Source organism: Xenopus tropicalis, chromosome 6 (genome assembly GCF_000004195.4).
Source record: "Xenopus tropicalis strain Nigerian chromosome 6, UCB_Xtro_10.0, whole genome shotgun sequence".
NCBI lineage: Eukaryota > Metazoa > Chordata > Amphibia > Anura > Pipidae > Xenopus > Xenopus tropicalis.
This window is the reverse complement of record NC_030682.2, coordinates 38,945,828-38,962,573: the sequence shown is the minus strand read 5'-3', so window position 1 is coordinate 38,962,573 and position 16,746 is coordinate 38,945,828. Positions and strand designations below refer to the sequence as shown.

The following is a 16,746-nucleotide window of genomic DNA, read 5'->3' as shown; positions in this document are numbered from 1 at the left end:
TCTAGACTTTTCATCACCTAAAGAACACAAGGTTTACTTCACTTTAAAAATGAAGCAATAATCCCGAGGAACAAATTCCATTATTTCATAGACTTGTTATTGTAGGACTTTGCAGTGGTTGTATTTATGAGCTTATATTCCTAGGGCAATTTGTACATTCAACTATAAACGGCTAATTGGACAATGCCATTGAGACATAAAAGAATGAACGTGGAAATTTTCAAGAGATTGGTCATGCTAAATAACCCACAGCCTGGATAGGTTTTACTCTAATACAGAGCTGGAAAGGTTGCCTTTTGAGTCTAGCCAATGAGCGGCATGGCAGGAGAATTACTGGAAAATGGGATGGGGTTTCTACTAAACTCAGTCTATGTGCCCAGTATAGCAGAAAAAAAAAAACTGAAGTACCTGTTGCTTCTGCGACATTAAAACAACAAAAACCATAAATATCTTATAAATTATACCCTCTTAGATAGTGTTTAGTGATGTAATTGGTTATAATTGGAACTTAGTGATGTAATTTGTGTTACATGACTGCATTAAACCTGTGTATTATTAAGAAAAATTACCTCCTGTTGTAAAATCAGAGGAAATCAAGAGAGTATAAACTTACACAATGATTATTAAAAAAGAATATTGAAAACACCTAGAAGCCAAAAGTAAAATTGAGAAAAGTAGGAAGTAAGACCATCAGTTTATATTTAAGAAAACAGGACTGTATTCAGTGCAAAAGTCCTGAGAGAAGTATCATTAGCTAGATTACTTATAATAGGCCATCAATTTATAGAAAAGAAACATTTGCATTTCTATAACTGTGTAATAGTTGTTTAATGAGCCTTAAGCCTAGTAAGAAATAAAAACATTACATTCATCACAGAACAGAAGTATAGTTAAAAATTAATTTATGTATAATTGCAGACTCTCTGGGATTTTTTTTTTTCTTGCTGTGAACAAAATAGTGCTGAATTCGCCATGAGTCATCTTAAAAATAAAGTTCTATTCCAGTTTAACTGTGGAAACAACTTCTACTCTGAGCGGGGGCCGCAGGTAACAGCTACTGATAATACTGTACACTTCATTTTAACATGTTCTCTTAAATTATCTACACACTAAACTGACTGGTAAGTGGAAAGAGATCTTTTCATTTAAAATAACATACTTTAAAGTTTCTTTTATGCGTAGAGATATAATGCAGCACAAAAAGGAAGTGAAAACTGAACCTGAAAAATAAGTGCCGCAGTTAGACTGGAGCACTTACATACATCTAGCAGAGTAAGGCTGGCGTTTAGAAGGGAGAAGTGGGGTTGCCAATAATGCTTCTATTTTTTGCATCTTTGTACACAGACAATTTTTTCCTCACATTTTTATATGAAATTTCGAGTTTGCATTCAGTTCGGTATTATCGAAATCTTGGATTCAAACATTATGAATCTGAAGCATCTCTGCTTTTTTACAGGCTTTCGGGTTTTGGAATTCAAACCCTGTAAAGTCCACAGCCTAATGCAAAATTATATTGATTTCTGAACTAACTGTAAAAGACTGGTGGAATGACTTAACAGTTCATCAGCCAAAAGAGAATCTGTATATGTATATGTATAGGTGAAGTCGTAGACAGAAAACGATTTACCCACAAGTTGATCTTTAATTCAGGATAATATAAGACCTATAAGACAACTGGTTTCATATCCAACAAGTCATTCATTAAGCCAAGGCCAAGAGAAACAGGCACAGAAATCAAACACAGGTCTACTTGTGGTTTTACCACTGAACTTTTTTGGCGTCTTTACGATTTTTGCGTAAAAACGCGATTTTTTTTCGGCATCTTTACAATTTTTGCGTAAAAACGCAAGTTTTTCGTAGCCATTACGAAAGTTGCGCAAAGTCGCGATTTTTTCGTAGCGTTAACACTTGCATGCAAAGTCGCGCCTTTTTCGTAGCATTAAAACTTAAAAGGCGCGAGTTTTAACGCTACGAAAAAATCGCGACTTTGTGCAACTTTTGTAATGGCTACGAAAAACTCGCGTTTTTACGCAAAAATCGTAAAGACGCCGAAAAAAATCGAAAAATTACCGATCATTACGAAAAAAACGCAATCGGACGCATTCGGCCCGTTCGTGGGTTAGTAAATGTGCCCCTTAGTAAAAGCAGAGTTGTGGAGGAAAATAAGTTTATATGAGAAAAGGTTTGCTTGTTGTTAAGATTGTGTCCAGAACATATGGACATGGAAAAGAGTTTTAATTGGCGGGAGAATTATATATATATATATATGCATAAAGAGGTAGAAGAGCAGAATGAAGAAAGTTACTTGAGCTGAAACACATTGTTTTCCATGCTAAGGTAAGCAGAAGAGTTTCCAAGAGGAACATTATCTTATACACTAGTCCACCTTAATTTATGTTTTCCTTTCCTCCACTGATACAAAAGGCAAGTTCACATACATACCAGCAATGAATATATTTGCCCTATACATGTGATATCTCCCTGTCTTTACAAATTACAGTCCTAATAAGTATGTTCTCCCAGTGTCTGCAAGGGTTTCCTTTGGGTACTCATCCTACACTTCAAAAACATACAAGCAGGTTAATTGGCTGTTGATAAAACTGTCCTTACTGTGTGTGAATGTGATAGGTCCCTTAGATTGTAAGCTCCACTGGGGCAGGGCTGATGCGACTGATGTATAATTTCTGTAAGGGTGATGGCCCATGGTATGATTTGTCACCAACGGTAGCCAAGACTTAACCATGGGTGACTAATCTCCCCAAAATGCCTTCCTACCAGAAATAAAGTGAGTGGCTAGACATATGCGTCGTTTTGTCTACTAAAGTTGCACAAAGTTTTCTCCTGCAGGGAACTTCCTAAGATTTTGGAAAACAAAGGAAAAGAATGCCTTAATAAAGAGAATCGCCGGTGTAAAGACATTCCAGGGAGATTAGTCGCCTGTGGTAGCCAAGATTTAACCACAGGTGACTAATCTCCTGTGGGCCATATCCCTTACAGAGATTATACAAGATTCATATCAGTCCCTGCTCCAGTGGAGCGTCCCTATCACATAACTATATTTGCCCACAGTAGCCGAGCTTAGCCATAGGCAACTAATCTCCCCATGGGCCGTCACCTCAAAGTGCTGCTAAAATGCGTCAGCACTATAAAAATACCAGGAAATAAATAAAAATATTATGGATGGGGCAAATGTTGGTTTTTTTAATGTGGTTCAAAATGGGCAAAAATTTAAATATTACAGTATTAATTCAAAATGATTAGGTATGAAAGAAAAATGTAACTATGGTAAATAACTGTAATAAATGTAAATTATCACTTTTATAGTTTATAAATTTAAGCCCAGTACCTCCAAAAGACAGCATGTGCTAATTAAGCTGTAGATAAACTTGGACAATGGTAAATGTAAATACATATAAAATCTGGTAACAATATGATAACTTTATTGTCCAAAGAAAGTAGCACTTTTGTACAACTTTTGTTGACTTGTTGTTGAAAGTATTTGCTTTTCGTCAGCTAGCGCAGTGTCAGTAAGTCTGTAAATAACAGCCGACATTTGACATACAAGTACAAAAAAAACATGTCGATTCTGCACTTACCTGGTCTAATGTGCACCGAAACCTCTGCTGGAGTGACTTGGCTATTCGTGTCCCTGCTACTCAGAGGCTGAGCATGGGCTGTAGGATATTCTATTGAATCTTGTCTGCACCCTTTAGATTTTAAATTAAGAGCTGTGTCACATCTTTCATTTTCTGTGGAATCCATCATGAAATCCTGTTTAAAATATTTAAACATTAATATGTGTATTTGCTTTGATAAAGAACATAGCATCTGTAGTGAAATGCATGTAATGTACCACTGCTGTTCTTAAATATTCCCAAATGACCATGTACTTAGTGCACTATAGTCTCCATAATGCTTTCCTCTCATCACCATATGTCTTGCCTCATTTACACAAACAATCCATAGTTGCCATCATTTCTGAAAAATTTCAAAGGAAACTTCTTTTGGAGGGATTGTGTCCCGTACAGTGTAAACATTTGGGCAGACCTCACTAAAGGTCACTCATCACACCAAGAGGCTCTGTTTCCAAATCTATTTTACTGCCTCGAGATGACCAGCCTTCACATTATGACAGAGTGGTCACAGCCTTTCTGTCCTTGTATTAAAGTATATTGTTGGAGGCTTGTTTGGACTAAACCTATTGCAGAAGTGCCTAAGATTATATAATTTCTTTTGCCAATATTTGACCACACCCTCTTTTTAAACGCATTTCTTTGTAGAATAAAGCTCTTCAAATCATACATACAGTACAGGTTGCATGATTCTACAGCAACAATCTAGAAAGCAACAATAATGTAACTATAACATACAAAGGGAACCAAAATGGAACACCAATGTAGCCAGCACTTTCCACTTGAACAAATTAAAATACACATTTTTAACTAGAGACTGTGCTACCTTAAAATGTAATATAGTCTTTATTACATTCATATCGATCCAGGTTTAGACTTAGAGATGCTTGAGCATTTTTTGAATGAATGTCCACCTGTCATTGCAGCATGGCATTCGCCAGGGCCCTTTCATTAAAAAACATTAGGACCAATGACTGGTGGAGAGGGTACCCAAAGGGAATATCTACCAAGAGATCATATTAAAAAGTTTTCAGGTTTTTTAACGTAGATTCCTTTTCATTAGAATACTTAAAAAAGGGACATATTTATTAAACTATGAATTTATTTTATTCAAATTAAAAATGTATTTAAATAAAGTCATGTGTACATTCTGGAGCAAAAAGAAGTGCTAGATGCCACTAATTTGTAAGTGCTATTTGTATGCTTTAAGTCTATTTAAAAAGCTTTATAATTACAATGATTATTTTTACACACATTTCTAAACATTCCTCTAACCAGAGTTCTGGTTAATGTGAAGCTATTCAATTCATGAAGAAATAGTCAATACACAGAAGGAAAATACATAGGAAACAAGAAACTACCCCAATATGGGGAGTGGCGCAGTCAGGAGCCCACAAAAGTACTTCCAGATTCTACACCTGCTCAGTATTTGACCATCTAATGTTATGTGATCAAATAAACAGCTGTGGAGGCACAATAGGGGGCCTATGTGAGCACTTCTGGATCAGCCACTTGCTTCTTTATGCTCTGTTTGAGCAGTGTTCTACTATAAATCCCTTTTCAACAATAGGAGACACCTCAGAAACCATCTACTCAATGGGATGTCACTAGGGAACATAAACATCTGGTGTACAATGCCTCAGTTTCCTATTAATAAAATCATTAAGAAGCCTCTTTTGCTTTATATTACTTCATTTAGCACATTCAGTACAACAAAAGCCTTACTAATTTTTAATTAATGTAAACAGCCTCCTATTTTAAGGTACATGGATTCCTCAAGAAAGGCCTGACAGCAACTGGTTTTGAAAACTGCCAATTTGTTGGGCACTCACCCCAGGTAAGCACCCCCAGATACTATGTGCATGCAACAACCCAGGGTGGTGAATAGAATAAGATAGCAGGGCAGCATGGGCCGGGGAAGAGGAGCACCAATAATTTTGTCTTTCATAGTAGAACTATACTGTAACAATTACAACAGTTATATAAAACGTGTGTAGTGCTGTAGCTGAGTAATGAAAATACTAGATTTACTTAGGGCTATAATTGCAAAGCATCAAAGTGTGAATACTTTGCAACCTTTGACGATTCCCATGACTTGTTCCACTGAATATTTATTAAATTATACTTTCAAGCGATGTTACTTAAACACTGCTTCAATGCAAAGTGTGAGAAGAAGTTAAAGATATTTTATTAACAGATGCTGTTAGCTCATAAACCATTTAAATAATGGGGTTTAACAAAATGTTACTACTTCAATGATATTTACATTACTACTTGAATAACTATTTCCCTTCCCTTTTCAACAAGAGCTCGACAAATAGAGCTTGTAATGCACATACTTCCTAACTATTGTTTTAATAAACAAATATCTTGGATTTTTTGCACCAAACCAGGCAAAATCTTACATTTACAGAAGTCCAATTCTATAATTCTATTTCTTATGAGCTACTTAAAACCAATCAACAACCCACTGAGAAGCCTCTGCATCAACAAACCCCTCACTTACCCCAGCCACAGTCTGTTAGGCTGTAAGATTAAGAAGTAGCTCTTATACTGCAGCTAATTTATTGGGCAGTGCCAAGGGATGCCTGGGAAAAAATGGGTGCCACACTATGAAGGACAGTACCCAGGGTCAGTAGGTTGTTTTTAAAGAAGAGTTGAGCTGGCCCAAGATAAAAAGGCATGTGTTTATAAAAAAGCGTGTTTTAAGGCTTTCGTTCCAAGCATGTCCTATTATAAAAACATAAAAATAAAGCTTGATATTTTTACATTTTTCCACTGCATCTGAACAGCATGTTGGATTACAGACAAGTGTGCAAAATCCCTTTTTGTGACTTAAAAGCAACTCAAGTTATGCGAAAGTGAAAAAATACCCTGGCAGAAGCTAAAATAAGCCAGGCAGGAAGTGATTACCAAGTGCACTATATTTAGCCCACATAACCACTGCTAATTACATAACCTGGTAACTAAAATTAAAACTGAGTAACTGAAAAAAAAGAAGTGTTCCAAAACATTAGCTCACTGCTAGTGAATGGCAAGAGATTACAAAGGAATATTAAAACGAGAAGATAGCAGACAAAAAACACCCCTGGGGTTTCATATGACACAAAAAGAACATCAGTTTTTCCACAAGACTCAGGAAATGAGATGGAAATGGACTCGAGATAAAACGTTACAGTGTCATATTCACTTGCTAAAATAATCTCCTAGTAAGAGAATGCTGAGCAGGAGATATTCAGTCCCTGTTTTCTGAGAGAAAACATATTCTTTGTAACAAATGAGTTTCAGGGATGTACAGTCTGTTACCCTTTTATAACTGCTACACTGCAACTCTCCCAGCATACCCAGCACTATGTCAAGCATATTATCCAGCAAAGACTAGCCACTAGCCTGCTGTAGAATTCTTTGATCCATGCAGGACAGAGAAGTGAAAGGTTAAATTTCAATCATGGACAAAAACTCACACATAGCCCACAGCATGCTCAAATCCACCCTGCCTTGCCTCTGATCCACCCATACCATGTACCCTTTCCAATTTCAATTCGCTTTCCAAGTAATATGTAATGTATATTCATATATACAACTCTAAAAACTGCAAATAAGATTGTCTAATAAAACTTTAAAAATAAAAGATTGTCAAAGAAAAAGGCTCTCCTAAAGATGGAGTTAATTGGCTGTGAAAATACAGTATGTGCAAGTTGTTAACATGCCTGGATGTGCAAAAATGCACTAAGCCCACTATGGAAGTGCAATTCTTGCACCAAATATTGATCACAATAGAGTGTTCATACATATTCATCTCAAATTGTTAGCTTCGGAATAGCCTAAACATTGGAAAGTGTGATTCCAGACTGGGACTGCACAACCATCTGTTAAAACTGGCTTCAACAATGGTTTGATGATAAGACCACCCAAACACAATAACCTAAGTTAGAGGATGTGTCATTTATGAATGTACACAAATATTAGGTTTACCATTAGTTATTCTGTCATGTGAAAGCTGTTTGTATTAGATGCTAGTATTAAGTCAGTACTTACCTGAAGAAAAAAAGAGGATTATTACGGCCATTGCAACAATATATAAATTGCCTTATTTTAAAGCATGCTCACATTAAGGGTAAAGGCACACATAGCTTCTAGTAGAGCTACTTGTCACGGCTATAAAAATAGACAATTCTGATAACTTACTGATAACTGTCTCTACGAGGCAATTCTCAGTATTGTCTATGGTAGGGTGATTTTTGGCGACTTGTAGCTGTGACAAATAGGTGCTACTAAGTAGCTCCATGTGCCCTAAGGAAAGGACGCCATAGATGCTATATGACCAACTAGCCTTCCTGTGTGTACTCCACTTAAGCAAAGAACTCCCTTGATTGACTAACACAAAAGTGGAAAAACCTTCTTTTATTGCAATTAAAAAACACCTATTTCACACCTGGGCCAGGAAGGCTGCCTAGCCTGCTCACCCTTCCCCATTTTCCCCTCAGTGGGCTCTTTTGCAGTGGACAGGAAAATAGGGCTTAAAGGAGACATATTGGATAAATGGGGAGCAACGCTAATTTTGTAGGCAATTATGAATAATATCCGGTGCTGGTTTCACTTTGTGCTAAAAATAAATTCTCTCTGTAAAAATGGCCCCTTTATTGGAGCTCCCTATAGATCCTCTCACTTCTCCCTCCAGTGTGAAATGGAGAGTGGGCGTGTCCTAACGGTCCCTGCCAGAAGCACAGTAGGAGGGGGAGAGCCAATCACAGCCCTGCACTCACACAAGCACAGAGAGGCTTCAGTTCCCTATCAGGTCAGCCTAGCTGCTGATTGGTTCCTATCCTACAGTGCAGGGTATGGAGGGCCGCCGGCTCCCCAGCTCATCCAGAGAATTCAGCCAGCAGGAAGTGGCACAGATGGGCGGGGCTAGTGGGGGTTTTGTGGAATTTCTCAATAAATCAGTCAGAAACACAACTTTTTAAGCACAATCCTTCTATATCTAGAGGAGTATAATTCCCTGGTACATTCATCATTTTTATAGGATATGTCTCCTTTAATATTCACCAATTAGGGCCAGCGCTGGTATTATAAATTTGTGTGATTCGATGTGTTACCCCACTACAACACTAGTATTTCACAGTTTAAACATGCCAGTACATCAGGTAGGTTCAGCCATTTGTTAGTACAAAAAAACACTTGCTTGGAGTTATGGTTCAGTGATTACTATAGGGCCACAAGATGAAAATCTAGGCAGAGAATTCTGGAGAACATAATCAAATAGACAAAGGGTGACAAACATGCAAGATTTACAACAAACAGCACATGAGAAAATCAAACAAGACGCGCACCTCTTGAGTACACCATCCGCATTCTGGTCCTAGGGCCAGGCATTTCGCACATGTTGTTGCACTGGAGGAGGAACACCTGTTTTCCACTGAAAAACAAAATATAAATATCATTTGTGCTGTTTACTCTCCCCAGACTCAAAGCTAACTTCTTTATATTGTATAGTGTAAGAGCCATACACAGCATTTACAGGCCCATATAGCAACAAAGGCAAACATTTGTCCTGTCTGACCTAAGGCTTAAAGTACATGGGGTTATTCTCTACCATTTTCCCTGCCAAAAGGTGCAGATTAAAAATGCCACCACTGTCAATAGGGCAGAAAATAAAAAATAAGGTTTATTTCCCTATTTCTATATAGTCTCATTTTCTAAAGCAGGATTAATTTTGATTTCTCTGTAATGACAGTTTGGATACTCATAAGGAGGTAAAAGGCACCCTATTTTTACTAGGATTATTTTTACTAGGATTATTTTCCATGTACTTTACCTTTAGCCGTCGTGCATACTACACTGGATTGCTGTGTGTTTGTTAGCAACACTGCATAACAATGAAATAGTGGTGGAGGGTTTAGGAGGTTTTTACATGCACTTGACGTGGAAAAACAAATGGAAACCAGTCACCATATAATTTTTGGAATGTAGGAATTCACACCTTCTTTACAATATAAAATATTGTTTCACTGAACTGATTTTCCACTTGAGCCAAGCTCAGAAATATGATTTCTTTTTAGTTTATTTTAAAACAAGATACAAATAGCCAGCATGAAATTGAAATTAACTCTCATACTTCTAAGCTGGCAAAAGCTAAAGTAGACTGATAGCTGGCCAACAGCTGTACTCATCCCAAACATTTTTAAAGTGGTAATTCACAATAAATGTTAGTGTGATGTAGGCAGTGATATTTTGAGGCAATCTGCAAATAGTCTTGTTTTTGGAATTTGGAATTTTAGCAGCCACCTAGTTAGTAGGTCCAAATTACCCTAGCAATCAGGCAGTGGTTTAAAAGAAAGACCGAAAGATGAAAAGGGGAAGACCTGAATACAAAAATAAGTAATAAAATTCCAGGCATGCTAAAAGACTTCCAGTAGAGACTAAAGGAAACCATACAGAATAAGATGGCCCCTTTAGAACAATTTGGCAGCTTATCTGCCTATGTATGGGTCCCTCCAACAAGCCAACCCAAATGATGTTTGGGGACAATTGGCCCAATTTGTTGTGCTCTTTGATCCAACTGCCTGCATTTCAGCAATTACGATCCAGTCATTGGCCCGAGCTCCAAATGATCAAATCAGCGCAATATTGCCCACCTTAAAGAAGGCATATCGGTGAAAGATTCGCTCCTTTGGTGTCTTATTGTGTATCATTCCTGTAAAAATTCTATAATGTAAGACTGGGCGACAGCTTCAGGTCCCAGTCAAATTAAGAGGCAAGTTCTTTTCGCTTGACCTATAAGAATTTCCAGTTTATGTCTTTAACAGTGATTTGGGGCCCAAGTAAACATCCATCATCTTTACTAAATGCAGGACTTTACAGTACAGGTATGGAACCTGTTATTCAGAACGCAGAACTGGGGTTTTCCAGATAAGAGATCTTACTATAATATAATACTAAAAAATCAAACATTAAATAGGACTGTTTTCCACAAATAAGGAATTATTATATCTGAGTTAGGATCAGGTACAAGGTACTGTTTTATTATTACAGAGAGGATTCATTTTTAAAAATTATAATCATTTGATTAATATAGAGTCTATGGGATTTGGTCTTTCTGTAATTCTGAACTTTCTGGATAACATGTTTTCAGATAATGGATCCCATTCCTGTACCAGCTAATGCAACAAACTATTATTGCTATAGTACACATCCAATACATGTGCTTCTTGGGCTTTTCCTGCTTTAGATGTCTCACCAGTGTACTCAAGATAAATCCATCTGTGAAAGTAATTTCCACAAGGTGTTAACCACACTTTAATGTTTTTTAAGAACCAGTCACACTGACCATATCCTTTAACTAGACAATCATATTATTAGGTAAATTTGGTTTCTTTAAAGAGGCTGCATAGGTTATTTAGAATGGGTTATTATCTTTCACTAGAAGAATCACAAACATTAATTTTTAAAAATGAACTTTACTTAACAAATCTACATAGTTTTTTTTATCATTAGACCATATTGATATACTTTGCTATTTATATAATTGATGGAATTTACTTGTCTTGAACAGGTGAATTTATTAACATTTGGATTATTGTGGTTTTATAACTTTTTTTGAAACCACGACTAAACCCGTTTCCACGAATGTCAGTCATTTATCAAAAGATTCGAATTAAAACAGCATGAACAAAAAAAAAAAAAAAGATGCAGAAAAAATGTGAAAACTGAGACATTTTCGTTTGGTCACATGAAAACCTATTTCTTATTTAGAATTGTTGCGGTTTTGTCGCATAATAAATCACAACAAAATTTTTTTTTTCCCTGCGACAAAATCTCGTTTTGGCTAGTGATGAGCGAATTTTTTCGGCAGGCATGGATTTGCAGCGAATTTCCACATTTCGCCTTTGGCGAATTGTTTTGCAAAACTTCTGAGAAAATTTGCAGCGGAAAAATTCAGCGCACAAATTTTTTTTTTGTCGCGCAGCAAATTTCGCCATTTCACGCATTTTATGGCGAAGCGAAACAGGACAGATTCACTCATCGCTAATTTTTGCATCTAAAAAACTCTAACTGAAAAAATAGTGTAAAATATTAGTAAATGTCCCCCTTAGCACTATGAGAATTGCCACACTGGAACTGATGGACAATATTTTTCTGTTCTCACACCTATGCTGGAATTATGGGTAAAAAATATGAGCGTTGATGCAAATTTTGTATTTTGTAAACTGCACTTGCTTCAAACAATATAAATGAGCCCTTAAACTGAATAGTCAAACAGTATTTCAGCAAATCGATTCATTTCCAGCTAGTGCTGCAAGAGAACCTACTTATATTTATTGTGATAGCTTGACTGTAATGTGTAACATATTTCTTATATTGAATACTTTTTATTGCTGTCTTCTATTATTCATCTTGCAGTTTGTCAATCAAACCCCTAACCAGTTAACAAACATATTACATAACATAGCAAGCTGCAAGACATAAATATTTTGCATTCTTTTTTATTAATAATAATAAACAACAACATTAGGTTACCTTTAACCCCTGACCTGCTGGGCATGTGTATTGCCATAAAATACATGGCACGGTATGGATCATGGAGTAACCTTGAAACGTATTTAGCACTATCAGACCTGTGGCAGGTAAATAAAGGATATTTTAATGGTGCCTGGTTATAATTTATGCTCACTGCATTATCTCTTCTGTTATATGCAGCGCATTATAGATGAGCCCCAGCTGTAACTACACTGCATAGAAATAGGCTGAATAAATACATATAGTTAAATGGCACATAATAGGTATCTATAGCAGTCTGCTCGGGCATCTGGTAACAGAGACAATGAGTTACTTATGATTCTGAAACTTTCCAACTGCCATGACGCCTTAATGAGGGGAAACTCACAGAAAGCTCCTGAACCTACTGTTCTTGATTATTAGGGATAGAAATACAAACCTAAACTGGAAAATGACTAGTCAGGTATTTGGATAGGAAAAATGATGCCAGGGAACAGTAGAAACCTCTGTTTTTAACTGGGCAGAGTCCAAACACAATTAGTGCATGATGGTGAACTTTAAGTGAATGTTTGGGTGGAGGGGGAGAGAAATGTGCACCTGAGGAAAGGGTGTTCCCCTAATTTTTCTGCCTCTTTTTATTATAAATAGCAGTATGGATTGGAGGCCCACTTAAAACTGTTTTTTTCTGCTCTGGTATGTAAATTGGGCCTTGCCAGGTGCAAGTGCATGGCAGTGTACTGAGTAAATCAGAAATCAGTGCAAGGGAATTAGGACTAAGACTTGTTTGGGGAACACATAAACCCAACCAGCGAACATATGAATATGAATTTTTTTTTCGTTAAAAATATTACTTCAATGCAAGTAGCCCAGAACCCATGATGATCACCTAAATATGCCTACAGTATACAGCTGTGAATGAATGTACATTGTCTAATCTCTACATTTTCCAGGGGATGTAACAGAAAACCCTAAGCCGCATGCAATAAGCCCAAGTAATAGATATAGCTGCAGTAGTATAAATATAAAGCAGTTTGGAGGATAGGAAAGTATGCTAACTAAAGAAGCATGATCTAGGCTATTCAGCAGCAGTTATACACAGTGATTGTGTCCTGTGACTCAGGAAGAACATGTTCCTCACGTATACAATGGGCACTTGTATATTACGTGAGCCCAGGGCCTGCCATATAGAGACTGTAAAGGCGAGGATTTGTTCAGCATTAAATGTAAAAATTACCTACAAAAATTCCACATCGTACAAACACAGACATGATGTGACTGCAGGTCTAACCTATAGTGAGTGACATTTACAACAGCACCAGTTTTTTTCTGCTGACAGCTCAGAAATCACCCTTTTTGAAGTGGGAACTAATGCAGTGGAAATATAGAAATACATGTTTTTTTTAATGTGGTGAAAACTGAAATTTAACCCTTTGGCATTTATTTCAGTCAATTGCCCCATATGTGGCTCATTAAAGTACAGTCATCTTACAATTTTAACACATACTCTCTGCACTGATCCGTTTACAGTGACACCAAAAATTAATGTAATATAAGTGAAAACTAAAGAGTGTAGGCTTCCCTTACCCTTTATAAAATAAATACATGTTAAAGAGTTCATAGAATAGTAGTTGAAAAATATTCCCCCTTGCAGTCCCCTCCTCCGATTTTTCATTGTCCCCCTTCTTTACCATAACTCAGAAGATGTGAAAGAGAGCCATAACAAAAAGGTAAGTGTGGGTTGCAAAGGGGACATGATGTTTAATGACTGGCTATAGGGGAAGTACAGCTCAAAGCCATAGGCTAATAAATATAAGCCATATTGTTGCTGGCATGTACTTTTCTTTTAGACTATTACCCAATGTCACCTCTTTTGAGAAGCCTGATTCTTGCTTGAGCCAGAATTCCCAATTTACAGTATATGGGAGAACACAGAAGGTACTGTATGTGGGAGGAGTTTAAAGGTTCATAGATAGCATAGGGCTGCAGCATTGGGGATATGATGATGTCCTTCATATTAATGCACACAAAACAGGTAAGAATTGTTGTGCTGTTAAAAACATTTTAACTATAATTTATTGAACCTACATTTTCTCCTTTTTTCTTTCTGCAGAGTTTAATGTATATTTATGGTGCTATAAAAACAAGCATGTTAATTCTACCACCTGACATTTAGGGGCAGATTTATCAAAATGTGAGTTTAAAGCTTAATACATAAAACCTCACCCATGGTCTATTCATTACTATAGGATGTTTAGAAGCACAATTATCAGTGGGTTAAAGTTAGAGTTTACCAATTGGCTCTACTGAAAAATCTGGAACTGGTTACATGGTTAAAATGGGTTGAAAAAGGCCATCATTCATCAAGTTCAACTCCAGTGCAACCCCAGTGCATAAACATAGACCTATACTGACCTGTCTATACACTCACATACATTAACCATATATACCAACATCAATACTGACTGTAGATTTTAGTATCACAATAGCCTTGGATATTATGCTTGTTCATGAAATCATCCAAGGCATCAACAGAACCTGCCATCACCACATCTATCGGAACGGTATTCCCTAACCTCACTGCCCTTTATGTAGAAAAAAAAAACCAATGCTGCTTCATGGTGCTTATGGTGCACTATTTCATCCCTTGAGTCAATGCCCTTTTTTATAAAAGACAACACTTTATTTGCTTTAGTAGTCACAGAATGTCACTGCCTGGAATTAGACAGCTTGTTTTCTATAAAAAATCCCAGATCCTTTTCAATTAAGCATACCCCATCAGCAAAAACAGAAACAGTACTTTCCATGCCCACCTCCAGGTCATTAACAAACACGTTAAAAAGGATCAAGGACTGACCCCTGTGGTACTCTAGTAACAACACTGGCCCATTTAAAAAATGTTCCATTTACCACCACTCTTTGTAATCTATCCTACAGCCAGTTTTCTATCCAAGTACAAATATTGTGTTCTAGGTCAATATTCCTCAATTGTATCATTAACATTCTGTGCAGTACTGTATCAAATGCTTTAGCAAAGTTTAAGTAAATGACATCCACTGCTATCTCAGAGTTGAGGTTCCTGATCACCACATCATAAAAGGCAATTTCATAAGTCTGGTAAGATCTGTTACGCATAAAACCATGCTGGCACAAACTTACAGTATTGCAATTTCTAATGTATTCAAGCATCCTATCCCTTATTACCCCTTCCAGAAGCTTTCCTACCACTTATATAAGACTAACAGGCCTATAGTTTTCAGGCTCAGAACGGGATCCCTTTCTAAATAACGGCACCGCATTAGCAATTCACCAGTCTCTCTGCACCATGCTAGACCTCAATGAATTCTGAAAAATTAAGTGAAGAGGTTTGGTAATCACAGAGCTAAGCTTGATTAACACGCTGGGGTGAATACCATCCTGTCCTGCACGTTTCTTTACTTTTACATTTTCAAGTCTCTTTTTAATTTCTTCCTGAATGACCCATGTATCAGTAGTTATATTACTAGAATTGGGTCTGTTAAAAAAGGAAACCTTCATTTGCTGGTTCATCAGCTCTGTACACAGATTAAGAAAATTAAGAGTTCAGAATTTCTGCTTTTTCCCTGTTCTCATACCAACTAACCCCCCCCCCGTGATAATAAGGGTCCCACCCCTTCTTGCTTCATTTTTTGTAACTTTTTACATGCTTAAAAATAATTTTGGATTCATTTTACTCCTTGCTGCAATACCCCTTTCCATCTCTATTTTAGCTTGTCTGATAGCTTTTTTGCATGCTTTATTGGCTTCCTTGTACCTGATGAAAGTTTCAGCTGTTCCAGCTAACTAGGAGATAAGCTTTTCTAATCATATTGGATATGGCCCATTAACACCAACATTAAAGCCACAGGACCTATGTAATATGTCACCTGGCTTGCAGTAGCAGCCAAAGTTAAAACCCAAACAAACTACAGATATACTGGCACTCTGCATATTAGCAGACATATTAAGGCGGAATTCTTCTACTAATTTCTTATAGGGCTGAGTCTGTTTATGAACCTGGAAGTAATTATTGTTCCTTATGAGTCCCAGTTAGGCTCAAAAGAGCAATGTTTTGCATGCAATGCATGGAGTTTTACAATTTATTAAAATAAATAGATAAATATGGTACATGTTTTTAACAGATTTGGAAAGGTTACATAGAGCAGCTACAGAGTTAAAAAGGCAAAGTCCTCTGCGCGCAGACTGTACACTGAAAGGGATATCTCTGGGAGATGGTGGGTGGCTGATTAATATTTGTAATAACATATGTAAAAGAAACTATTTTATTGCTACAAACAGCCTTAAACGTGTAACATAAACTCGCCCTCCATAGGCATCCACAATAAGGGGCAAGGGGGGGGGGGCATGGAGTTTCCCCCTCAAACAGGGCAAGTACAAGTGCCCCAGGTCCCCATAATGGTGTTTAAGATCTCAGTTTGTCCTGATTCTGGGTCTCTCTCCTCATAATACTGCTAAAATACTGATAAAACATACAAACGCTTTGCAAATAGAGCCATAGGTAGAACTGCATTTAGGACCCCAGGGCGCAAAGCTGCAGTGCTACCCACTAAGGCACCATGCCATCCAAGGACTCTGCCTC

At 37.1% G+C, this 16,746-nt stretch overlaps 1 protein-coding gene across 1 annotated transcript in view; it reads right to left on the bottom strand.

Annotated features, from left to right (window-relative positions):
* The window catches only part of itgb8 (integrin subunit beta 8), a 57,185-nt gene that overhangs the window by 25,143 nt on the left and 15,296 nt on the right, over positions 1 to 16,746 (bottom strand). The window contains exons 2-3 of the mRNA XM_002933298.5: positions 8,966 to 9,051; positions 3,597 to 3,771 (exon numbers count right to left, since the gene is read on the bottom strand). Of these exons, the coding sequence (XP_002933344.3) occupies positions 3,597 to 3,771; positions 8,966 to 9,051 (261 nt within the window). The remainder of the gene's footprint in view (positions 1 to 3,596; positions 3,772 to 8,965; positions 9,052 to 16,746) is intronic.